The 14276-nt window shown below is 52.4% G+C and overlaps 6 protein-coding genes across 6 annotated transcripts; 5 read left to right on the forward strand and 1 right to left on the reverse strand.

Annotated features, from left to right (window-relative positions):
• Nucleotides 1-315: 315 nt before the first annotated feature.
• Nucleotides 316-1203, forward strand: A1O5_00447 (40S ribosomal protein S2; the record flags this gene model as incomplete). Its single annotated transcript, XM_007741066.1, has 2 exons — nucleotides 316-585; nucleotides 688-1203. 2 exons carry the CDS (start codon nucleotides 316-318, stop codon nucleotides 1201-1203), a joined length of 786 nt encoding a protein of 261 aa, XP_007739256.1.
• A 431-nt stretch (nucleotides 1204-1634) lies between these two features.
• Nucleotides 1635-1898, reverse strand: A1O5_00448 (uncharacterized protein; the record flags this gene model as incomplete). Its single annotated transcript, XM_007741067.1, has 1 exon — nucleotides 1635-1898. One exon carries the CDS (start codon nucleotides 1896-1898, stop codon nucleotides 1635-1637), a length of 264 nt encoding a protein of 87 aa, XP_007739257.1.
• An 885-nt stretch (nucleotides 1899-2783) lies between these two features.
• On the forward strand, nucleotides 2784-4004 carry A1O5_00449 (uncharacterized protein; the record flags this gene model as incomplete). The annotated part of the gene is made up of 1 exon (XM_007741068.1): nucleotides 2784-4004. The coding sequence occupies one exon, from the start codon at nucleotides 2784-2786 to the stop codon at nucleotides 4002-4004; it is 1221 nt and encodes a 406-aa protein (XP_007739258.1).
• A 442-nt stretch (nucleotides 4005-4446) lies between these two features.
• A1O5_00450 (glutathione S-transferase) lies at nucleotides 4447-5517 on the forward strand (the record flags this gene model as incomplete). The annotated part of the gene is made up of 1 exon (XM_007741069.1): nucleotides 4447-5517. One exon carries the CDS (start codon nucleotides 4447-4449, stop codon nucleotides 5515-5517), a length of 1071 nt encoding a protein of 356 aa, XP_007739259.1.
• A 2835-nt stretch (nucleotides 5518-8352) lies between these two features.
• Nucleotides 8353-10008, forward strand: A1O5_00451 (uncharacterized protein; the record flags this gene model as incomplete). The annotated part of the gene is made up of 1 exon (XM_007741070.1): nucleotides 8353-10008. The coding sequence occupies one exon, from the start codon at nucleotides 8353-8355 to the stop codon at nucleotides 10006-10008; it is 1656 nt and encodes a 551-aa protein (XP_007739260.1).
• A 2279-nt stretch (nucleotides 10009-12287) lies between these two features.
• A1O5_00452 (myo-inositol-1-phosphate synthase) lies at nucleotides 12288-14023 on the forward strand (the record flags this gene model as incomplete). Its single annotated transcript, XM_007741071.1, has 3 exons — nucleotides 12288-13006; nucleotides 13059-13821; nucleotides 13889-14023. The coding sequence occupies 3 exons, from the start codon at nucleotides 12288-12290 to the stop codon at nucleotides 14021-14023; spliced, it is 1617 nt and encodes a 538-aa protein (XP_007739261.1).
• Between the last annotated feature and the right edge of the window lie 253 nt (nucleotides 14024-14276).

The following is a 14276-nucleotide window of genomic DNA, read 5'->3' on the forward strand; positions in this document are numbered from 1 at the left end:
AGTTGGCTCAAGCTATGAGGGAGTAGATTGAAATACCAATTTTTGGAGGCAATCAGGGAGACCTGTCTTCCAGGGTTCCAACTGCGTCATTGGCTTGCCCTGGCGTTGGCGGCGGAGAGGCTGCCATCTCTGAAAGTCAATCCGCCCTTCCAAATCGGGTATAGCCCACAACTCCAAAACAAATTTCTTGGCGTGAATTTGCGAATCTTCGACTGCAGTGCGAATTGGCTGGTTCACCAAAGACTCACCCAGAACCTCAACCTCCCACTTGCGCACCCTTGCCCTGACAATCCACCATCTGCGCAATCACACAACATGGCTGACGCTCCTCGAGGACGCGGCGGATTCGGTGATCGAGGTCGTGGAGACCGTGGAAGAGGTGATCGTGGTCGAGGACGACGGGGTCCGCGCCGTGGTGGTGCGAAATCCGACGAAAAGGAATGGCAGCCAGTCACCAAGTTGGGCCGTCTTGTCAAGGCGGGCAAAATCCAGAGCATGGAACAGATCTACCTGCACTCTCTGCCCATCAAGGAGTACCAGATTGTCGATTGGTTCTTGCCCAAACTCAAGGACGAAGTCATGAAGGTGAGAGACCACTTTCTACATGGATCTTGTGGAGGGCGATACGGAAACAGCCTTTTCACCAGAGTAATTTTGTTTCTGACAAGTTCCGCCTCGAATCTACAGATCAAACCCGTCCAGAAGCAGACCCGTGCCGGTCAACGCACTCGGTTCAAGGCCATCGTGGTCATTGGCGACAGCGAGGGCCACGTCGGGCTTGGCATCAAAACCTCGAAAGAAGTCGCAACCGCCATCCGTGCCGCCATCATCATTGCCAAACTCTCCGTCCTCCCCATCCGACGAGGCTACTGGGGCACCAACCTCGGTGAGCCTCACTCCCTGCCCACCAAGGAATCCGGCAAATGCGGTTCCGTCACCGTCCGGTTGATCCCTGCTCCTCGAGGCACTGGTCTCGTCGCTTCCCCGGCCGTTAAGAGATTGCTGCAGCTTGCCGGTGTCCAGGATGCATACACTTCATCTGCCGGTAGCACAAAGACGTTGGAGAACACCCTGAAGGCGACATTCGTGGCAGTTAGCAACTCTTACGGATTCTTGACGCCCAACTTGTGGAAAGAGACGAAGCTCATCAGAAGTCCGCTGGAGGAGTATGGTGATGTTCTGAGAGAAGGCAAGCGCTATTAGGTGGCGCAGGGAACCTGGAAATGAACAAATAGTTGATAAGGGCCTGCTTCCAAGGTTGCATTGGCAAACATGAGAAATAGCTTTGCATGGCGTACGGACACGAAGACAAGTCTGTGCCTGATCAAGAGAATACCACGATTCAAATCTACTTCAATTTTATGACCATTGTGGCGTGTATGTTCTCTATGTCGGCGGCAATTCTTTCATAGATCCTCTCTCCATCCCAGATTTCTAGGCATGGATCGCCCTTCCGTGGAATACTCCAGCAGATGAGGGGCTACTCAGACGAAGCAGATGTCTCTGCCCGCAGAAGAGGTCGAATTTGACCGACGCTGCTCGGTCTCACAAGGCCCGTCCGTGTAGCTTGAAGACACGCCCGCCGTTCCGTCTAATCACAGGAATGTTAGTTCATCTGTAGTTGACCATATGTTTCAGTCCGCCATGGCCATCTCTTCCATCGCCTTAACCGCATTTTCTAGCTCTCGTATCCTCGGTCCCACACGACCCTGAATCTCCTTGCTGACTTCCGGGCTGGTCTCTTTCAGTGCTTTTTGGAAGGCCTCTTGCAGCATCTTCAATGCGTCCACTGCCGCCTCTCTATCGTCCGCAGCGTAGACTGTTTTCTTCTCCGTCTCTTCGGCCGCAATTTCGAATTCGTCTTTTGCAGTGGCGTAAAGGTCATTTAGATCTTCCATCAGAGCGTCGGCGGTGGGTGATTGTGCATATTGGGGGGAGAAGCTGTGGAATGACACTGAAATTTGCGACGCATGTGTATATCGCGACGATGTTGAGGATGGCCATCTGCCTTTCTGGTTTGGTCGGGAAAGACCAGATATTGTCCGCCTTGGTTGAAGGGCTTGGAGCGAACGAAAGGAGCCTGTCGTCCATCGGACCGGCCTTGAAGCGGCTGGACAAATCATGACTGCGGCTGCTGATATAGACAAGAGAGCGTTGGGAAGAATAGGACGGAGAATGGTGGTGGTAAACAAAAGGGCTGCAAGGTTTGAAGCGAGCCTGGGGTCCAGTGCCTCGCAGGGGAGTGGCAGCAACTACATAATAGGTGATGACGTCTGATTTACCTAATCCACCTAATCCGGGGAACCGCAGTCGCTTGCATTTGATTGCAAGTCTGGTCCTTCCCTCTCGCCTTCTCCAAGATTTCCATGACAGCCACCTCGTGTTCAGAAACCCAGGGTCATGCCAACAGAACCAATTGGGGAATCCCTTCGTTGCTGTAATAACGGAACTCGCGTGACGTGATATTTGCAGAACCCGCGCCGGCCGTCTGCAGTCTGTGCCTTCCACAATGACGTCCTGCGCCGCTGCTTCTCTCTGGGGTCTGGATACAGGACCCTGCCAATGAAAGATCGTGAAACTGTATTGGAAGCACGAGTCAAAGCATCGCCCGGACAGGCGCAAGCTGCGTCATTGTTGCGCGGTGGAAAAGTGAGCTCTTTGTTTGTTTTGTGTGCTTTCCTTCGCTGCTTTTCAAACCCTTCTCATTTACAGTTCTTTGCACCACTGGTACTTTGTGTCAGATTTCTCCTATATCCCCTTTGAATCCTTGATACCCTTACACGATGCTCGCAAGAACCCCTAGGGCAGCTCTTCGCTCAGGTCGGGCGTTGAGAGGCCGCCAGCCAGTCCAATTCTCTTCACATTCTCGCAACGCCCGCTTCCAATCTACGGCCACCGCCAAAACTGCTACCGATGCCTCGTCATCTTCAAGCCAGGCTCTCCTGGGGGGCCTGGCTGGTGGCACCTTTGCATTCGTGCTAGGATACATGTGGTATCAATTCTCTGGTGCAAAATCAGCGCTGAACACGATACACTCGACCAAGGCTTACGTTGAGAACACCTTCAAGAAGACTACTCAGAACGCCCCGGAGCCGAACCAAGCTATCCAGTGGCTGAAGGAGACGGTACAAAGCTACACAAGGATGATTCCAGGAGCTTCAAAATACGTCGACTCTGCCTTTGAAGATGTGGACAAGGTCCGGGAGAAGCACGGAGACGAAGTGGACCAAATCATCAACGACACCTACGGAAAGCTGAAGGGCGTCACACAGAAGGGATTCAGCATGGAAGCGCTGGTTGAGGCTTGGGGAATCCTTGAAGATTGCTTCAAGCAAATCAGCAGCCTGGCTGCCAGCGCTGGGCAAGACATCTTGGACAACCACCCTCAACTCAAGAGCCAGTTCGGGGACAGATTCGAACAGTTGCAGCAGATGGGCGAGCAGTACGGTCCAGAAGCCAAGAAGGCAGTCGACGAGACGTGGCGGCAAGCACGCAGCATCCTTGCCGGCGGTGTCAGCTTTTCGACCGTGCAGAAAATTCAAGATCTAATGCAGAACAAGACACAACAGCTGAGGCAGTACGGCGACCAAGCCTGGCAAAAGGGCATGGAGCAAGCCAAGCCATTGTTGGACAAGCAACCGCAAATGAAGAAGCTGATGGAGGAGAACAAGGCCAAGCTGCTTCGGGGTGACTTGGGTCACCTGTGGCAGAAGGTGCAAGAGGCGGCTCAGTCAGGAAATACAGACGATCTTCAAAACTTCGTGAAGGAGCAAGTGGACAAGGCCTCAGAAGGTGCCGGGGGTGGAATTGAGCAGTTGCTCAACATAATGCCTGGTGGATCAGAGATTGGGCCGAAGTTGCAGCAGTTGCAGGAATTGAGTCAGAAGCATGGACAGGAGGCAGAGAAGTTAGTCAGAAGTGCCATTGAGGATGTGAAGAAGGTGTTGTCCAAGAAGGTTGAAGAAGGGCAGCAATTGAAGGAGAAGGTCAAATCGGAGGCATAGGCAGTATATATGTGATTCGAGGAAGGAGACATAGGCGGTCGTTGAGCTGAAAAGTAACGACCACACGAAGCCGATGCCATTCCCTCAATAGCATTACAGAAGCAGAATGAATGCCAGCGCATGATGTGCAAAGGCGAATTGCCTGAGCAAAATTGAGGATTGTCGAAGCATCCCGAGCATGCAAGCCATCAACAAAATTGACGTCATATGAGAACGGAATTGATGCGCCATTCCATGTGTAATCCAGACAATGAAATAACACATGCGCTTCGCGTCTATCGTGTATTTTCCTATTATAAACACCCTTTCTTCTAGGTGTACTTGGTACATAAAGGGAGACAGAGGCCTGATGAGGCGGCTTCAGTCACTAGCGAATCAGATAGGCTCAGTCCATAGTAGTGAGCAGCCTACTTTCAATCCAATCCACAACCCGCCGGGCCCAATGTCTTCAACGACGACGTCGACAACTACAGCTGCTCCCGGCCGCCCCAATCCCAGCTCTGTGGCCGAGCACCTCCAGGGATCGTCGCAGTCGTGGCACGGGCACATCACTCCAGACGGTCCCTTTCCACCGCAGCGAGGTCGCTATCACATGTACATTGGGCTTTTCTGCCCGTTCGCGCACAGGGCAAACCTCGTCCGCCATCTCAAGGGCCTCACCGACCTCATAGACATCTCCATCGTGAAACCTTACCCCAAGGGCGACGAGCATGGATGGCCCGGATGGCAGTTCCCCAAGTCCGAAGACGAATACCCCAATGCCACGGTCGACAAACTGTTCGGAAGCCAGTATCTCCACGAGGTCTACTTCAAGGCTGACCCAGGCTACAAAGGACGGTATTCCGTCCCCGTACTGTGGGACAAGGAGACGGGCACGATCGTGAACAACGAGAGTCCCGAGTTAATGAGGAATCTGCAGGTGGCGTTCAATTTTCTTCTCCCCGAGGAATATGCCAGGGCCACGCTGTATCCGGAGCATTTGCGAGGCAAGATCGACGAGGTGAGTGTTTGGATGCAGAGGGACTTGAATACCGGCGTGTACAAGGCCGGATTCGCACCGAACCAGGAAGCATACGACAAAAATGTCCCCGTGGTGTTTGCCGCACTGAATAAATTGGAAAAGATGGTCGCGCAGAACGGCGGACCGTTCATCCTAGGCAAAGACCTGACCGAGTTGGACATCAGGGCATACGCCACCCTCGTGCGCTTTGATACCGTGTACGTGCAGCATTTCAAGTGTAACCTAGGCACGATTCGGCACGATTACCCACAGTTGAATAATTGGTTGAAGAACCTGTACTGGAATGTCAAGGGATTCAGGGAGACGACCGATTTCAAGCATATCAAGGAGAACTACACCAAGAGCCATTGGGATATCAGCCCCAAGGCCATCACGCCCATGGGTCCGTATCCTGATATTGAAGAGGGCTTCGAACCGGATTTCACCAAGGTCAGGGTTGGTAGCGTCTCGATGCCGGTGGTGGTGGAGTTGGAAAAGCAACTGCCGGGGTGATGTGCAGGTTCATTTTGAAGGATGAAACAAACATGGGAAAGTTGGTTGTGTTCTTTCTCACCGACGCGAGATGAGCGGTGATCTGCTGTTCTTGTGGGATTGGAAAGTGATCGGCGGTGAGCCATGTCGCCATCACAGACGATCCTCAGGACTTGGTCTGTCTTGTTATGGAGCATTACTCCGTACCGAGTACTTGATAGTTCCTTTTTGCATCCTCCCTGCCCTAGGGAAAAATCCCTCAGCCTCGTGGCTTCGCGACTCTCCGGTATGGCTTCCGCTGGTTGTGGCAATGCCCATGATAACGCGGTGATTGGCGACAAATACATGCAAATTTGCGCCGAATCATCGAGGTTCTTCTTTGCATTCTTCTCGAACTCAATTGTCGACCAAAGAGAGGGAATCTCGTCGAAGTTTGGGCGGGACCACCCTGATGGCAAATGCCCGTAAAAGTGAATTGTGTTCTGATAATGCAAGCGAAGTTGAATCAAGCAGCATTGATTGGCCGTTGGAGAAATCAGGGGAAGCCCAGAGGGCGCTTTTGGTGGCAGCGGTGTGGGCGAAGAGGGGACCTCCCAGGCGGCTTTTAGTTAAGGACCTGCCTGGACCTGTTCAAGGTAGGCTCACTAGACGTCTAGTGCCGGACCTGAAGCGTCGTTTAGGCTAGCCATCCACTGGCTGTTTCTTCCTCCCACAAACAAACAACCTCATCTCCAGTTTAATCTCCTGCCACCACTGCCAGACCACTCACTTATCACCACACTCAGCATGAATGGCTACCCATGCGTTCTCTGTTTGACGCTGAATGGTCTGTTGCATCCCTCAGTCGGATCCATGTCAAAACCAGTGCCATTGATCTCGGACCTGTCCTTGACCTGTCTCTGTACCTTTCCCCCCTTCTCGGAGAATTTCTGCAGCTTCAAGTCGCTGGTACTTGCAACTATATTCTAATGGGTTAAACGTCAATGTCCGCCGACCCTAGGACCCAGAATCCCAAACCCCATCGAGGCCTAGCCGACAGCCACAAGCGTTCCTTTGCCTCCAGTATTGCGAGTCAATCCATGTCGAGGTGGCGGTTCGTGGCTGCAATCTAGTCCTCGTGCGGTAAAGTGACATGATCTCCTAAAGATGACGACGCCAAATACGGGGTCGAGAGACATATCAATCTCATTCAGGAAATCCAACCTCCCTGGACACACCGATAAAAGATGGGATTTCGTTGTACACCGAGAACAGCCGTTCAGAGAATCGACACTTGATGTCAAAGCTAACAAAAGAGATGCGATGTCGCAGCCACCATTTTGAAGCTTCGTTGCTCATGCACCAACATCACCGTATTCGGGACGCTGAGGATGCCGAAAACGTTCTGTCGGTGAGCATGTGCCTTTGCTCTTTCTTTGGCACAAATCTCACTGGTTGCCGGGTTCAGTGTGGCCCAGGCCCCCTGGTCAAATGTCAATGCTAAAGCGAGTTAGAAACGCCTACCGGAAGCCGTGATACTGCTTTGATCGACGCCGTGGCTTTATCTCCACCGTCTAATCAACTTTAGGCGCAAACTTACTGAAAGCCTCATCTCCTTCGAGGTACCCCGGCCAAAGATTGTGTCGACATGACAGCCTGCGGATAATGCATTGGGTCCTGCGCCAAAATGACCGGGCGCTTACCCATAACCTTGCTTGTCGCTGGCCGCGATCTTGTTATCTCGTCCGCATTAGCATACCCTGCCCTTGCTCACACAACGGTTTGGTTGTTCTAGCTCGAGGCCGTTTTCTTAACTAGGCCATTTCCCTCCAACCTATGTCGCCCAAACTCTAGATAACTGAATAGGATAACACCTTCCAGCCACTGAGCCAATTCCGTGCTTCGAGACAGATCGTCGTGGAGTTGCTCCCTGGCAATGAATTGCTGACATCGTCAGTGAGAGAAAGCCTGGAAGAATAGACGGATCGACAAAACGCTCAAAGGATTTGAAGGAAGGAAGGAAGGAAGGAAGGAAGGATGGAGACCCCCGCAAGGAATGCGACCTTGTTACCTGTCATCAAATGCTCAAATTGCGGACAAGACGTCGAGATGGCAGGTCTGACCGAGCATCAGTGCGCAGGAACAACAACACCTCCAGCAGGTATACTCGAAGGTCTGAATTTACGAATGATGCAATCAACTGACAACCCTCTGAAGCTTCAATCATGCCTCCACCTCCACCACGGACAGATTCATCTACCAGTTTGAGGAGCATGAGACCACAGCGACCGCCGTTGCCCAGAATTGACCCTTCTCTCGGCTGTAAGTATCGAGGAGTATTTGTGTAGACACATGCTGACTGGCCCTTCAGTTCGACCTCCAGTGTTCCATGGGGAGCTCACGCCTGCAAGCAGCGGGCATAGCTCAATGATCTCTCCCGTCAGTGCGACTTCTGGACCTAGGTCACCAGCACCTGCCATTCGCAAAGGGTCGATACCAGGACCCCGACGTCCGCCATCGCCGGAATTGACGAATCTCGACTGTGCATTTCCCCCATTCCCGTTGCCCTCGAGAGCTGCCACAACAACACGAAGACGAGAGAGATCCGCAACCCAGCGCAGTGATACAAAACGTTCGAAATCTCGTGATGTTCACAAGGGATTACCACCGGGAAGCAGACCATACCCACTTTCAAGAGGAGGATCAGACAACTCTGTGACGACTCTGAGCGATGAATCACCAAGGCAGAAGCAGTATCGCCCACCAAGCCCCAGGGATTCCGGGAGCCCACCTCAGAGCACTGAAAGGGACAATCGCCAGCAAAAAGGTGAAGAGCTGCCAGAAGTTCAAGTGAATCCAATAGAGACGACCTCAGCAATGCAGAGCGACGGGGCCAAGGAGGTTCTTCACGAAAGGAGCTTATCACCTGAAGTTTCCAGCTCTACCACTCAGCGAGAACCTGCCCGTGATGCAACAGTAGATCCCAGTCTCGGCGCATTTGACTTCGGTGATCCGGAAATCACCAAATTCAAGTCGCAGGCTACCGACGATGCCCCTAGACTAATTGACGAACGGTCTAGAGCCGGGACTGAGCCGGCCTACAGAACGAAGAGACCTCCCCCGCTGTTCAACAGTCAGGATATTGCGCCCTTGGTTAAGTCACCTACGGAGCCTCAACCATCTCCAGCTGGTAGCTTTTCGAGAGGATTGGGCCGATTGTTTGGTCGACGACGATCTCAATCAGCCACATTGCGCCGCGAAGTTGTGCGACAAGCTCTCAGTGACGAGCCGGATGTCCACGAGAACCACTTTGCTGGCCGAAGTATTCTTAGTCCGAATAACGATCGGTCATTCTTCGCAGCAGAGCCATCACCGATTGGCATGGCGCCACTGAGATCGCCTGGTCCTTCACCGATTCATGAAGAATCACTCAAGGCGCTCGAGGGGCTAACACCCGAGCCGGTTGCTGTCGCTCCTCCGATGGTGGTCGTGGAACCTGCAAACGAAGAGCCCCCGGTAAAGCTTACACCGCCGCTTGTGGCCGAAAATGTCAAAACACCAGGGCCATCGGACGTGGCTGTGCTGCCGCCCAATCCCCAGGCTGCAGAGCTCATTGAAGCTCTCCGACGGGCGTCTGTGGATTCGGCTTCTTCTTATGGTTCAGCTGCGTTCTCTGAACATACGGCCAGTTCCAGATCAAGTTCACCTCAGGCCGAACCCGTAGCAACCAAGTCATCCGAATTATTGACTTCTGAGCTCCTCAGCCCTGGTGAGATTGATGTGCCAGCACCACTAAGACCAAAGATCCCAGAAATATCGCCCGATTCACCAACAGATCCATTCCTTCAGCAAGGCCGTTTGTCCCCGATTCCAGACCCCCCCAACCTGGCATCTGACTTGACCGATTCATTATTCTCGATCTCTGTGGGCCTACGGACAAGCCCGAAGTCAACTCATGGACCTCAAGCATCATTAAGCAGCAGCACCAAGCCTTCTGTTCCCAATAAGGGAGTCTGTCGCGGCTGTTCTCAGCTAATTCTTACCGGACAAAAGTCAGTATCAAGCGCAGACGGTCGCTTGACAGGTCGGTACCACAAGGAGTGCTTTGTGTGCCAGGCCTGCAAGATTGCGTTTCCCACAGCCGAATTCTACGTCCACAACGATCACCCGTATTGCGCTTACCACTACCACGAGCTAGAGAATTCTCTTTGTGCTACGTGTGGCAAAGGCATCGAAGGGCTGTACATGGAAACGGCGAACGTGGCGGGGCGCGGGAAAGAGAAGCACCACCCAGAATGCTTAAAGTGCACAACTTGCAGAGTCCGACTGGATCACGACTACTTTGAACTCTCTGGAAAGGTGTATTGCGAGCGGGATGCGTTTCGGCTTGCGACTTTACCAAAATCCCATGAGAACGCTCCCAGCCGCCCAAGCCCATTGATTCGAGAATATATCTCCAGTGGAGATCCCGGACTCGTGAAGGGCAGGAATTTCCCTGAAAGAAGAACGACCAGATTAATGACAACGACCTAATTCATGACAATGATAGATACAACGAATGGCGCCGGATTTCTCCACTGGCAGACTACAGGAGTTTCTTCGATTTGGAGCCGGCCTGGGTGAGAATTGAATACCAAAACCTTCGCTTTGCACGACGGCAATCGTTCCAAGTTGTGCTGCTGCATGATTCAGTTGGCTGCAGCTCTTCTACCTTCTAACATCAACTATGTATATACGAGGCCTGTGCCGGTCACATGGCGACAACGCTTCGTGCCGGAACATGGGTACTGGTCTGCGATCAGAAGAATATGTTAGACATATACCGATAATGTATATATACTAGTGCAACACCTCCACCTCAACTTTCCTGTTATTGTTTCACATTGGCTATTACAAAGGCTTTTCCCTCGAATGAACTTGCTTGTGCTGTCGATTACAGTAGTTTGTGCGACGTCGAGCTGTTGGCTTCCTGCAGTGAAAATATTCCAGTAAGTCCGGCAAAAAGAGCGGGATGACTCTGTTTTCAGCACATTGACGATTGGGCAGGCCATTGCTGGGATGATCTATCTAATCGACATCAACTTAGGACTCGGGCGGAAGAACGACACGAGACTCGAAATTGTGGTTCGGGCCTATGCACCAGGCTTTCGGTAAGCAGCGGTCCCCCCACGACGCCCTCGCGAATGGCGTCGGTCGTCCTAGCGCGTCGTCACATTGCTGCGTAAATGTCACTCGGCAGGGTATTTAGTGTCAGATCTGGCAAGCAAGCAAACAACCGAGACAGGAAAAAGATTGTCCATCATTCGGAAAGGGCTCAGAAATCCCAAAGCTTGCTTTGACGACCACGAAGAAGAACCCCCCCAGCTTGTGTGACGCGGAGACCTTTTCCGTTGGGAAGGAAGAAGGGTATTCGATCTGTGTGGGCCAGATCGGGACTACACCATGAGTACAGCCCGATCAGAAATGCCGTCAGAGTGTGGACGGTATGCGCCCAAGTTTGAAATTGGGCCCAAAGAGACGTCGTGTGACCGAGAGAATAACCCGCAGTCCGGGAGAGATTAGACGTAAGTTGGCCAGCAAGACTGAACCAGTGGATTCAACCGGATAGGAAGACTGGATTCGGAGAGACGCGGGATGTCGAGAGAGGTGAGATTACTGTGGTGGATTGATTGGAGGTAAGTGGGATTTCCAAGATATGATTCCGGACCACAACCGTAACAAGTGGTGCAGGTCTCATGCGGACCACATGCACATGCTTGGGATTTCAGCAATCAGCATTGGCTTCCAGTCGTGTTTGGAGCCGGCGGCATATATGAGAGCAGAGAAAAGTGGTGCGAGGAAAGAGAAGGTCCGCTGGTGAGTGGGATGAAGGACAACAACATGCGATCACTCTCGCGCACTGTACCACTGTTCCCACGTCTTTAAACGATAGTGACAGGATACACCAACATTGCCCCTCTTGAGAGCAAGAGACTATTCAGCGGATACCCGTTACGGAGGACTTGCTGCCCAAACGGCTATCGGGAGACAGTTTGGACACTCCACAGTCGAGGCGGTCAAAGCGACAAGGCTAACTAACTGCTGGCTAGCCCATTAGCGAGGCTAGGAAGACGCAATTCCCATTAGTCACCCTATCCACCACACACAACGATTGACAAGTGCACGGGGAATACAAAAGTCTCGACGTTCCCTCGACATCCCATCCCCTTCGACCACACAATCCCCGTCCCAGATCTGTTCGAAACGCGAGTCTGATCACCGCCTGGCTGTGATCTCTTCTCACTCTCCTCTAGACACAAGGATCACTTCCGCGTGATCCGCCCGACCGCCAAGACGTTTTCCAATCTATTGCCCTCGTAAGTACCACTTCGTCGTCTCTTTCCAGCCCGGTCCTGTAGCACTGGTACCTGCATCTATCCCCTGTTCATGCATTTCGAATCTTCATCTGGCGGTACCTGGCGTCAATCTCGTGTCATGGCCATCTTGCCCTTTGTCATGCAGTTGACCGCGGGTGGTACCTCGACGGTTCTCTTTCCACCCCGATAGCCCTTGGACGTCGGGGTTGGATACCCGCTCGTTCCATTGAGAATTTGGTCTCGCCTTCGAATTCTTCAATCTAGACCGCTCATGGAATTGCTCTGACATATCAACCTCTTTAAAGGTCCCATCACCCGTTCAACGGTAGCCGACGCTCTTCCCCTCCTGGAGGAGCATCGGATTCAACAAAGACCCGATAAATTCGCCATATCTCAGAGACCGCTGTTACTCCAAATCTTTGAAGAAACCACTCAGTCAATTTTCCTGAACTCAATATGGCACCACACGCGGAAATCGGCGTCGGCACCATGAACGGGTATGGCGCTAATCATACTTCGGACCCAACTCATTCGCCCAAGGATCTTTTCACGGTCAATTCCCCCAATGTTACATACACTGACGACCACATTAAGAGCAAGTACGTCTACCGCACCACCGCGGTGACCAAGTCAGCGGATGGAAAATACACTGCAACCCCCAAGGAAACCATCTATGACTTCAAAGTCGACCGCAAAGTGCCCAAGGTCGGTGTGATGTTGGTGGGATGGGGCGGCAACAACGGCTCCACTGTCACTGCTGGCATCATCGCTAATCGTCGAGGACTTGTTTGGGATACCCGTGAAGGAAGTCGTGCTGCGAACTACTATGGCTCTGTCATTATGAGCTCAACCATCAAACTGGGGGCTGACGCCCAAACCAACGAAGAGGTCAACATTCCTTTCCATGACGTCTTGCCCATGGTTCACCCAAATGACATTGTGATTGGCGGCTGGGACATCAGCAGCATGAACATTGCGGCCGCAATGGACCGTGCTCAGGTTCTTGAACCGACCCTCAAGGCCATGGTCTACAAGGAAATGGCCCTTATGAAGCCCTTGCCAAGTATCTACTACCCCGATTTCATTGCTGCGAATCAGGAAGATCGTGCGGATAACATTCTGCCGGGCAGCAAAGCAAGCATGGCTCATGTTGATCAGATCAGGGCGGACATCAGGTGCGATGGCTTGCTCAACACCCAATGTACCTAAAGATGCTAACTCACGCAGGGATTTCAAGGCTCAAAACAACCTTGACAAGGTCATTGTTCTCTGGACTGCCAACACGGAACGTTACGCCGACATCATCCTGGGTGTCAATGACACTGCCGAGAACTTGCTGAAAGCCATTGAGCAGGGACACGAGGAAGTATCGCCTTCGACTGTCTTCTCTGTTGCTTGCATCCTTGAAAAGGCCCCTTTCATCAACGGCTCCCCACAGAATACCTTTGTTCCCGGAGCGGTTCAACTCGCTGAGAAACACGAGTCGTACATTGGAGGTGACGACTTCAAGTCCGGTCAGACCAAGATGAAGTCTGCATTGGTCGATTTTCTGATCAATGCTGGGATCAAGTTGACTTCCATTGCAAGCTACAACCATCTTGGCAACAACGACGGCAAGAACTTGAGCTCTCAGAAACAGTTCCGGTCCAAGGAGATTTCCAAGTCGAATGTCGTCGACGACATGGTGGCTGCCAACACTGTCCTGTACAAGAAGGACGAGCACCCGGATCACACTGTTGTCATCAAATACATGCCCGCCGTTGGGGACAACAAGCGTGCCTTGGATGAGTACTATGCTGAAATCTTCATGGGTGGCCATCAAACGATCAGCATTTTCAATGTCTGCGAGGATTCCTTGTTGGCCTCGCCCTTGATCATCGATCTTGTCCTCGTGACTGAGATGATGACTCGCATCCAGTGGAAGACTCAAGCCGCTACGGAATACAAGGGCTTCCACAGTGTTCTCAGCGTTCTTAGCTACATGTTGAAGGTAAGGGCGAACATGCTGAATTGGGACTTTGTTTTGGTGTCTTAACTAACATGGGTTTTCCCTTCAGGCACCACTCACGCCTCCTGGAACACCTGTCGTCAACGCCTTGGCCAAGCAGCGCAGTGCTCTGACCAACATCTTCCGTGCCTGTGTCGGTCTTCAGCCCGAATCCGACATGACGCTCGAACACAAGCTGTTCTGATCCACCCACCACACCAGCTTTCCGATCCTAATGCGCAGCAGGTAACGGCAAGAAAAGCAGGACTTGCGAAGCCATTCGCGAGGCATTTCATGCGATGGGGTGGCAGACTGCTTTTCGTTGCATTGCGATCGGCGAAAATACCCAAGGGTTTGGTCTCTTGCAACCTCCTAGACTGCACAGAAATTTTTGTTCTTGCCTGTTGAGTACTCTGTTGTACTTGTACTGTCATTTCCGACTTCCCAGCCCCCCCCCC

The sequence above is a fragment of the Cladophialophora psammophila genome (assembly GCF_000585535.1).
Source record: "Cladophialophora psammophila CBS 110553 chromosome Unknown aczJe-supercont1.1, whole genome shotgun sequence".
Taxonomy (NCBI): domain Eukaryota; kingdom Fungi; phylum Ascomycota; class Eurotiomycetes; order Chaetothyriales; family Herpotrichiellaceae; genus Cladophialophora; species Cladophialophora psammophila.